The following is an 11,723-nucleotide window of genomic DNA, read 5'->3' on the forward strand; positions in this document are numbered from 1 at the left end:
TAAAGCTAAATATTTGGACAGATTTTATTATTACAACAAAGCAACCATTTAATTTTAAGTTCTGACTTTCATTTCCATATACAATTAAAGAGCAAACTTCTACTAAATCCAAAATGAGTAAATCATGGACACAACTACGGAGCTACAGAACCCACTAGGTCCAAAACCAACAGCATTTTCACCATTTAGACGATTTACATTTTGTGGATATTGCATTTCCATTGAAGTAAGGCTTGAAGGTACTCATAACTTCCTCGTACGTTGGCCTTTTATAGTCCACTGCCTGTAAATAGTTGTATCCCAATATGTTACACCAAGTCCTTCAAAAGAACATCATATTTCAAAGAAAGCATCTGTAACACACACCTGCTCAATAACATCTTCTGGGTTTGCCCATTTCCACTCAGCAAATTCTGGTTCTGCTTCACCAGTGGCTAGGTTGATCTCACTCTCATCTTTTGTTAATCTCATAAGGAACCTGTCAAGTGTCCAAATTCATTGTTAGGTGGCACAAAGTATTGGGTCATAAACCTGATTACATAAAAAGAAAATGAACTGCATTCTGATTGCCTGAAAATTACATAAAAATAAGTTTCACTTGTATATTATATATAGATGTATGTATTGGTTTTTGACTGAGATGGGGAGCCTGAAAACTGAAGACTATTAGTAAGCTAGACAAACCCAAAGGTACTATAAGAATTCATAATGAGATAAATAACAATAATTGACAGTTAAACATGTTGAGATATTGTCAAAAGACGTGATATTTATCACCTCAATAATACGTGACAACATCTTTGAGCAAGGAGAATTAGCAAAGTACATCGAACAACATGCAAAATGAAAATTACATTCACCATAACTGTAGGTAATATGTCAATTTGCTAAGCATGCAAACATAACCTAGAAGGCAACCTTGAGAAAATCTTAGTTAATTAACTAATCAAGAGTCAGATCTTTACAGTCTAAACAGCCTTGGGAAAAGTATTTTTTGGCAAACTAGTTGAAACCTTAAGTTAAAACTTCTTTCCATCCATTAAAACATATAACACAAATAAACTAGTCTAGATGAGAGCCTGTATCTCTGCTACGTGCAACTTAAATTAAGGAAATTTTGATAACTAATTTCAGATATAAATTTGTAGCCACCTGCATTCTACTTAAACTGGATACCTTAATATAATTTATATTTAAAGTTATGCATATCTGAGATGAATTTAAACAATCGTATAGCCAATAAAATCTAATAAAACTAAATCTTGATTATCAGAATCTCTCATTTCCTTGGATTAACTTTATAGCTCACTTAAATGGGCAAATTTCTGCACTAACTTTCTGGTAGATTCTGTTGGGGCATATAGGGAAATCAAGAGTTTATGGCAGACACGAGCATTGTTTTCCAATCATAAATTAAAGATTAAAAACAAAAAAAAAAAACACTTTTAACTGGATTTTCAAACATGCAACACATCTATCAAATAAGAAATGCAAATAGGTCAATTCTCACATATGTAACGAGCACAACTAATATATCTAGGAAAAACATACCCTACATTTAGATCCGAGAAAGACCCAGGGGAATAGAGTTGCTTAAATGCTTAAGAAACAAAGCTATGCCTTTAGGCAATTTGACAATTTTCCTTACCCTTAGTTGTTTCTGAGATCCAAACAAAGGCCAACAAGAAAAGACAAAACCATTCTAATAAAATTGGGAAATAGAAAATAATTGGGGAATGAGAAGAATGTCAAAGAAACCAGGCCTTGAAATTCATCAGGTGCAAGGTGCATCTCATCACTAGTTTTCAAAAGGATATAGTTACATTAGGTACAGAAAAATCAAATTGCTAAATTAAGAAACAGACACATTCTTCCTTTCATGATGTGTTTGACTGTGAGAAAAAGAAGACGCACCACTTTTGTGCCTGCCCATGCCATTCCCCTCCTCCCCACAGACGATTGACTTTGGTCTTCACAGCAGGAGGGAAGTCATAAGTCAACCAATTTGGAACCTGTTAGCAACAAAACCAGAATCATTAGTAAGAAAAAAGCTATCCTTTCTTTACTCCACCCAACATAATAAATTTGGGTAGCAACATATTTAGATAAACCATATCATATATTCTTGAATATCCAAGAGACTGCTTTATCCTGCAGTAAAATTATAAAACTCTACCATTTCCATCAAAATGATTTCACAAAATGGTCGAAGAGTGACGCAGCACACTCACGGAATTTCTGTAAAAAAAGAGGAAACACAGAAGACAACACACACACCCACACAATGGAGTCTCACCACCGCCAACAGAGAACTCTCATCTCTTATAAAGTCTGGAAATTTCAACTTATTGCATAATAATCTGAATGGTTCAATTACATTGATATATAGGCAGTAGAACTTATTAATAAACTTAAACAACAGAAAGTAACATCTTAGATAAACGTAAATAAAGCAAATGAATAGTAGACGCGTATAACACTACATTATTAGATAAATGATAAAACTTCAAACAGATGAGTCTTGGTATCGTGATCATCAGCTCCTTCTCATGCGTCCAACATGAGGTTATCTTCATCACACAGTCGATAAGTGCAAAAATAACAGAGTAAGACATATACCCAACTGTCGAATTTGAAAACCTGCTGGACTCCGTCAAAGAGTTTCTCAAAGAACACACCACAATTCCATAGAGGTACATAGCTGTTTCCATCAAACAAATCTTGGAATATTCTATCTTCTTTGTTCTTAGTCCTTAGTCTTACTTATCTTTTGAAAAACAAGGAACTATATAGTTTTTGACATCTCGGTGGAATTCACAGACTTAATAATCAATAATTCATATAGTTTTAAGATCTCTATGCTTATTTATAGAGCTTAGAGATACAAAGAATGAAAGAAAGAGAATCATCCGAGCATAAAAACACAAGAAAACATAGGAAGCATGCAAGTGCTATACTGGTATTGAACTAAATGAACAGCAAAATGAAGCATAAGAAGCACTTCTTCCCCCACAAACCTCGGCAATAATTTCAGCAGACACAATTCCAGTTTCTTCTCGTAGTTCTCTAATGGCTGCAGATTTGGGCTCTTCACCATCTTCAATACCCCCCTGAGATTGAAGATCCCATAGCCAATTAAAGTCAGCTGCAATACGTTCACATTACAGGCAAATGTTGGGTAAAAATTGAGAATCTACAGAACAATGCAACACGATGCAAAAGAAAGTCAAATTCTGTAGTGGTTGAGACCAAAATACTTCTAATGGATCATCTTATATTAGATGTAGCCTTGAGGAAGGGTTTTGCTGATTCCAAGTAAACCCAAGGCTCGTACTACTAGTAATGGATCATCTCTTGCACCTTTGGGCTCCATGTTAGATGTAGCCTTGAGGAAGTTTAGGCAAATACTTGGTACACCATGGGGAAAGAGTTTCTACTTACATGAAAAGACAGCAGATTATGACAGTCCATTCTACAGGTAAGTTTAGGCAAATACTTGGTACGCCATGGGGAATGAGTTTCTCCTTACATGAGCTCATACTACTAGTAATGGATGTTTTATCACGTGGGAAATGTCTCCTAGGATGAAATAGCCAAAGACAAATCAGGGATGTGCATTTAATTGCTCCCTTTTTCCCCCTAAAAGCATGTTAAGAAATGGTATTTTGACAGCAAATAAAGCATCTATGCAGTATCACCTGAGGCATCTGCCATGCTCCTGGAACATTCAATCTTGAAGCCACAAAAATCTGCAAGAAAATCTCAAAAGTTACCATTAATGTGGATCTTGAATTTTCTACTGCAGTTTTAACTGCGGAACTTTTGGCCACGTTTTTTCTTCCACTCAAACGTGTAATAAAATCAAGTAAATACCCTTTTAATGCATTGTGTTTAATTCAAACCCCCCCGGCAAAAAAAAAAACAAAAACAAAAACAAAATCAACTATACATGTAATAATTTCCAGCCAGAGTTTGAAATTTCTAATTATAGATAAGTACAGACTATAGAAATTTCAGTCAACAGCAACAAACACTAATTCCATAGTTAAATAAATATATGCAGAATTCTCAGGAAATCACTTAACTTGATTTTTTTTTTTTTCTTTTTCTTTTAAACCTATAACTTAACTTGATTTGATCCTAATTTCAAGAAAACGAACAAAGACAAAAATATTTCCTTTACAGTATGTCCAACAAAGACAAAAATCATTACTAGAAAATCCTATAACCTCGTAAACAGATATACAACGCTCAGTTTTATAGTTTTCTACATGCAAATCCACCATTGAACTTTAACAATTCATCCTAATAGAAAAACAGTTGATCATCAAAACCCACAACAAAAATCGAGAAAAATAAAAAGAAAAAGGCGCAGGAGTTACTTGAGTGTCAGAGTTGATGAGGCAAATGCCAACGTTGGGACGGTAACCAGGAGGGAGACCCTCCATTGTATTTGCTTTTGCTTTGAAGCTACCACAGAGAGAGAGAGAGAGAGAGAGAGAGAGAGAGAGTTAATGGTATGACTGCAGAAAATTCAACAAGAAAAAAGTGGGGTTTGTGTTGTGTGGGGAATAGAGAAGCAGACTCCGATTATGACAAAAAGGCTGACTCACAGAGGGCTTCGGTGCGGGTTGAGTATTTTGCAACTCTTATCCTACGCACCCCTCCACCCAGGATTTGGTTTATTTTAGTACCTATCAAATACTAAATTTATTGGTGGGGAATAATAGCGTCAGAGTGTCCTCACATTCTTATCATGAGCTCTTTCCATTGGTTATTTTGCAAGTTTCTTTTAATATTCTCTAAAGAGTTTATACAACTTGATAATGTAATAGTAAACAGTAAACAGTAAACAGTAATTTTATAAGTTTTTTTTGTGTCATTTTTGTCTTCCTTAAAAAATGAGATAGTTTTTAAAATCACAATTTAATCAAAATTTAATAATGATCGATCACATGTCCAGTGGTGATTTTAAGAGTCACATCATCCCTGAAGGAACATAAAAGTGACACAAAAAGAACTTGTAGCATTATTCGATAGTAAAACTTAGTATTTAGATTAACACTTGTAAAAATGCCCTTAAAAAAAAAGAAAAAAAAAACTTGTAAAAATAAAAAAAAAACTAATTTTATTTAATTTTATTTATAAGAGAAGCAATTTATTAAATAGAATTACTCTTTTGCAAAATATATTCATATTACTGAAATTTTGAAGCCGAAATTGTAACTTATTGGCCTTTGTATGTCCGAAACGATTGGAGGGTGCATGATAAGGAAATGGGGGAAAAGTTCTGGGTATAAAAACCGAATGAAGGGAGGGGCGGCGCGCATGATAGCAATGCGCACGGAGATGGTGACGTAGTCAATCAGATAGCGGGGATAGAAAAAAGAAAGAAAAGGAAAAAGCATAAAGAAGTGGGCGAGGGAGGCCGTTGACTTTTGAGTGTCAGTGGCAGAGAGCAAGACAAAGATGGACCACCGTTTCATCAAAAGCATCTGCTGCTCCCTTCCATTATTAACCCTTTTATCATGCACACTCATCATATCATTGGGAACAGGCTTTAACAAAAAGGCTCTTCTCGCGACTTTGCTTTCTTTTTTTTTTTCTTTTTTTATTTATTTATTTTTTAAATAAAAATAATAGACCTAAAAAATTAATTGAAACTATTATATTTAAGTGTGATTATAGTAATACTTACTCGTTGAGAACCGTATAAAAAAGCTTAAACGGTGAGAACTATAGGCGCTTCTTTAAGTTCAACTAAGTCATAGTCTAACTCAACCCTATATATATATATATATTGAATGTAATCCGTCCTTTTAGAGTTGAATTGTTAGTTCCGTCACTATTAGTGTGAAGTCTATCTGTTTGAGGTAGGTGGATCTATATTCCCACCTTCCTAATGATTATATAAAGAATTGCATGTAGTAATTCAAGAGACAATTATAAAAGGGTCCATCCATCCATCCATCCATTTTAAACATGCTCACATCAACGTGGATGTGCACGTGCTTATTGACCATGAAAAATGGTGGCGAAAAAAACTAATCATGGTTAGTTTCAAAAAAACCACCTTGTTCAATGGACCTGAGTCACCTGACCTCTTTTTTTTCTTTTTATTTATTTATTTTTTGGGTGTAAACGGTAATTAAGATGAAATTGTAATTTTATAAACTGGCTGATTGGTTACAAATGAAGCAAAGGGGTGGTTGGCTACTGGCTAGTACATTCATACTAGATGCACCTGCTTCTTACTCACTCTTAATTAAGAAGGTGTACCTGGGGCGAGCTGGGGTTGGGACTGGGAGTATAGTAGCCCTATATGCTGTATATATGTACCACTCCAGATAAAATAGCAATTTATGCCATTATAAGATTTAAAAGAAGGTGAAATACTAACATGGGATGGGATGCGTCACAAATGACAATAATTTAGCACTGATGGACCCAGGGCCATTTCCATTTGGTTAACTAGGAATGATTCTAGGCTTGAAAACTTGGAGAAATTTTAGCATAGCATTATAAACGTTTTGTTCCGATGAGTGCCATGTGTCACTTAGCGTGGAGCGTAAAAAAATGAGTAATGCTAGAAGTCACTTTTGTGTCTATCTTGTGTCACTCTAAAAACGATGTAGTTCTTAAAATTATCATTGAAGTACTTGTGATTAATCACTATTAGATTTTGATAAGCTTGTTTGATTTGAACACCAGAGCATCTCCAAGTGTTAAGCTAATATCATGCTGTCGATTTGAGATGGACAGCTAGGATCTCGTCACATGCAGAGTTGATTGATTTGACGCACGTTTTAATGTCGAGCGTCATATCACGTTTAAATGTGCTAACGTGTTACTCAACCGAGATGACATCTCCAAATGTTAATTGTTTTGCGTGTAGCAACATGACGCTAACTCGATGGCAATTTAATGTGTTTGACTCGATGTTGTTTGAATTGTGGCATAATCCATTTGAATGCGAATGCATAGTTTTATTTTATTTATTTATTTTTTTAAAAAAAAGTTTATTTAAGAATGACATGACAATGGGAAAAGAAATTTGTTTGCCTCCATTTGTTTTGAGAGCCAAAGAGAGAGGGAGATGAGAAAGAGAATAAGGGAAAGAAGAATAATAATAAGGAGAAAGAAAGTAAGAGGAACAGTTTGGAAAGGAAACTCTCAAGGTATGGGTTTCTGCAGCCTTGTCTCCACTATTATTTCCTTGAGTTGATGGGTGATTGTTGGTACGATATTGTGAAGGTTATGGAGAAGTGTAGATGCAGTTTTGAAACTTGTTGAACAATGAGAGTGGGAGGTTAAGGTTTAATCGAAAGAAGGGAAATTTTTACGTAAAAAGTTGATGTTTTGAGTAGTATGTTTTGGTTAGGATGAAATATAGGGATTGTAGAAGGGGAGTTATGAAAGGAAAATGGGGATTTCGAGCAATTTTACATATGAAATACTCGAAGCTAAGTATTCTCTCATTCGAACTTGTCTAAAATAGGGAGCTCTCATCGTAAAATAGTGAAACTTTGCTCGGCTGATGTAAGCCACAGAGAGACCCGGTCGTATAATGGTCAAACCCCATTCGACTCAAGCCACCGAGTGATCCATTCGAACACCGGTCACAAGACGTGTTTGAACGAAGCTATTTGAGTTGTGAAAAAAATGCAGGCTTTCAAGGGGAAAAAAAAAAAAAAACAACAACAGTTAGGAGGATAAGTCCTAATAAATATAATATGATGTAGACGACACAGGGGCGGACCTACAGCTTGTGTTGGGGGGACGAATGTCCCCCCAAAATCTTTCCAAATTTTCTTAAATTGCCTTAAAAATCTACCCATTTTATAAATTTGTCCCTCCAAAATGATATTTTGTCCCCCCAAAATAATATTTGTATCCCCTTTTAATTTTTTTTCTTAGTTTTGCTCCCCCAAAATAATATATGTGTCCATTTTAATTATTTTTTTATATTTTTGCTCCCCCCCAAAAAATAATATTTGTTTTCCCTTTATTTCTTTTTTTATTTTTATTTTTTTTTTAAACTTTGCCCCCTCCTTCAATATAAAAAAACCTAAAATACCCAATTCATTTAGTTTCCCTCTATATTCTAGTTCGCTTCTAATTAAAAACTCAATTGGATTTAGGACTTTGATTGAATATGTGAATGAAAAAAGTTAAATGATTTGGAATCTTTGAGTAACTTCTAACCAACAATCAAAAAAAAAAAAAAACCAACAATCAGTTTTTTGAATAGTTATTTTGACTTCATTTAGGTTTATAATATTTGTTTTGACATCACAAATTAAATGGTTTAATCATTTATGATTGCACCATTGTTTGACTCGACTTTTAGCATTTCTCTTCTTGTTATTTGGGGCTTGTGGGGATTGTTACGAAAAATAGTTAACGCTCAAAGGTATTTTTTTTCTTAGACCCAATAAATTGTGTTTAATTTATTTTGCTATTTTTTTTTTATTCTATGCTATTTTGCTAGTTTTTTTATATTATTATGTATTTGTGATGCCATGAGATTAGATGTAACACTTTTATGCTTTTATTTTATACAAACATACATATAAAGAAATTATGTGTATCTATATGCTTTTGTATTTATACGAGTCCGTCCATTTCCCCAACCCAAAAAAAAAAAAAAATTCTGTCCGCCCATTCCTCAAATCCTAGTTCCGCCCCTGAGACGACACGTGACTTATGGAACAGGAATTGATGGAATAATTATATAAATCACTCATGTGTCCCTCTTATGTAACTCTAAGAATGAGGTATCCTTTAAAAGCATCATTTGATTAAAATTCAATAATAATCAATCACAATATCAATGATAATTTTAGAAGTTACTTCAAGTGACACAATAAGAACACAAGAGTGACTTCTAGTATTACTCGAACCGATGGGTGGGAAATAATAACAAAAGTGTAAGTAAATCTCTATGCCATCACTTCTGAACTCTGTTTTACGTGCAAATGTTTAGATTTGAATAAGATGGTTTTTATTGTGTATCTTTTACCTTGTATGCGAAAGTACTAAATAGAATACACGCATGGATTAAATTGTGATATGAGCAATGTCTTTTGAGTAATTTCATGTATAGTAATGTATGTTAAGAACATGATTTACAAAGTGTTTTTTAAAAAGGAGATTTAACGAGATGAAGTCATATGCATGGATAATGGAGCATGTGTAACGCCCCTATTTAAACCTCAGTTAAGACATTAAGACCTCGTTTGGCTTGTGAATTGGGTATTTCATTAGAAAAATGAATAATTATTACTAAGAATAGATGAAAGTATAATGGAATAGTTATTCATATTCCTTATAGTTTGGTAACAACCTATGTAATATATGTATTTTAATTAGAATTGAACCAAAATTACTAGAAAATCCACTCTTCTTTTTTTAAAAAAATTAAAACAAAAAATTAGAATTGCAAGGGTGGCCGACCACCCGCTGCAGGACCTGGGGGTGGTCACACCACCCCCATAGCACCTTGGGGTGGACCCCTAAGGTGCCCAGGAGGTGGTGCGATGGATTTCAGGGTGGTCTTGGCCACCCTCGAGACTCATCGAGGGTGGCATGTCCATTGCCGATAGTAACGGGGGAGGCTACCGCCACTCCCTAAACGTCATGAGAAGAACTATTCTTATGAATAAACCTTTACCCAACAAAAGAATGATTATTTCTTAAGAATATTCATTATATTCAATGGGTCTATTCCACAAACCAAACGAGCCCTAAGTAATTTGAACCTTAGGATTAGTTAGAATCAAATTGGACCCTATTTTTAATAATTGTTAATTTGTACGGTATTTCAAGTCAATTATTAGTTAATTTAATTGATTTGGGAATGTTGCAAGTGAAACTCCAAAATAATTACCTTTGTTGAGTAATGGGGAAAGTCCACATATCCCCCTCAAACTACTACTCAGTTAAAAATGCCACATTCAATGACCAAAATATCCTTCATAAAATATAAATAAAAAATTCAAAAAAAAAACTAAAACTATTTTTTTAAAAAAAATATATTAAAAAATCAGTGTGTAGAAGTGTAATTTTTTTTTTCAAGAAAAAAAATTAAAATTTTTTGGGGTTTTTTTTTTTTTTTTTCAAATTTATTGGAGTATTTTTGTTTTATTAAAAAAAATTTAGGAACAATTTTGTCTTTTTGTTGGCCTTAACTCTTAAGGGAGACATTGTTATTTTTTTTTGGTAATTTATGGAAGACATTGCAAAAATTGAAAGTTTGGAAGATTATTGTCAATTGGGTAGTAATTCATTAGTTTGATTAATTGTATGTGAACTTTTCCATTAATTAAATTTAAAGGCGTTACATATCTTCTTTTTTTTAACGGAAATATGAGGATTTCATTGATTAAAAATCACGAGTATAAAACTCTTACAGCACAAAACATAAAGCTCTACAACAATTATAGATATATGCTATGAGGTACAAAGTTATAGATACAAACAAAAATTCTTACAATTAGGTGATATCATGACTTCAATCTTCTGCTAACTCATGTACAAATACAGTTAAAGAGCAAATCTGCTCCAAGCAGACTAATCTATGACATGGGTAGCCAAATTTCCTAACAAAATTTATTTAAACCGGCCGTAAGAGATAACCCCTTACACCTAATTATTTAGGCCGTGAGAAATAACTCTTCACACATAATTATTTCTCTTCACTTATAAAGCAGATCTAGAGAAAATAAACATCTTATTCAAAACAAAAAATACAAATAAACAATCAGCAAGCAGTAGCAGCAGCCGATGAGGAGATGAACGGCATAACACGGTGGAAGGTGAACGGATGCATAGCGGAAAGGCCGAAATTGCTGATCTAGTCCGAGAACACCTAAAAAAACAGAATGGGAGGGGAACAGTAAGAGCGGGGAGCAGAAGGGAAAGGCTGCTCCCTCCTGCTATGAGGGCCTCTTCATAGCAGAACGGCTGCATTCGAAAAACAATGTTGTGAGACTAATGTGAGGGCCTCTTCACCATGCATCAACTATGAGAGCTTGAAGAAGAGGGCTGGAACAAAGAACTAGGTGTTGAGAGCTTGATTTTGGAAAATAGAAAATCTGCGTTTTCAAATCGCAGATAAGTAGGTGTTTTTTTAAAATCGCATAATTTTAAATGTTAAACTGTGAATCACGATTTTACCAAATACTTAATTGTGTTTTTAAAAATTATATTTTTAAATCACACATTTTAAAATTGCTATTTTAAAAATCTTACCTTTTTAAATTAAAATCCCAAACTGATCCTCACACAAGAATTCTTATTAAAATTGTGCTGTGTTGACACTGATCAGGAGGCCGTTTCCCCCACTAGACAAATATTCATCATTATCCTAAACTTGGTATTTATTTTCTTATCCACATTTGTTTCCTGCCTTATTTTTAAAGACGGGAATCTTTGATCTAACTAATCCAATTGATTCATCGTCAGTGGCCATTTCGCCACAACGTGGCCAAAAGCTACCCATTCTCTTTGATAAATCCTCCCCTAGGCCCCAGCGGAAGCTCCGCCCCTTAAATTTTGCCGACTCGGTGTTTGTAGCTTCTTGTAGGACATATATTTTATTTCCTAATCATTTTTTTTCCTTCTTTTATTTACCGATAAATAAAAAAGAAGAAGTAAATTTGACATATATCATCATCATTCTTAAGTTTGAAATTACTCAAATTTTCAAGTTAGAGAATTTT

General features: G+C 33.9%; 1 protein-coding gene across 2 annotated transcripts; it reads right to left on the reverse strand.

The window, feature by feature from the left end:
* On the reverse strand, positions 1-4,633 carry LOC132180034 (nudix hydrolase 25). 2 transcript variants are annotated; one of them, XM_059592881.1, is made up of 6 exons: positions 4,383-4,633; positions 3,699-3,749; positions 3,018-3,145; positions 1,915-2,012; positions 367-478; positions 1-283 (listed from the first exon to the last, which is right to left on the reverse strand). In XM_059592881.1, the coding sequence occupies exons 2-6, from the start codon at positions 3,712-3,714 to the stop codon at positions 179-181; spliced, it is 459 nt and encodes a 152-aa protein (XP_059448864.1). In that variant the 5' UTR covers positions 3,715-3,749; positions 4,383-4,633; the 3' UTR covers positions 1-178. The 2 variants fall into 2 exon arrangements, with proteins under 2 accessions (XP_059448864.1, XP_059448863.1); XM_059592880.1 differs by having other exon boundaries at positions 3,018-3,110; positions 4,383-4,630.
* Between the last annotated feature and the right edge of the window lie 7,090 nt (positions 4,634-11,723).

This window comes from Corylus avellana, chromosome ca4 (genome assembly GCF_901000735.1).
Source record: "Corylus avellana chromosome ca4, CavTom2PMs-1.0".
Classification (NCBI taxonomy): domain Eukaryota; kingdom Viridiplantae; phylum Streptophyta; class Magnoliopsida; order Fagales; family Betulaceae; genus Corylus; species Corylus avellana.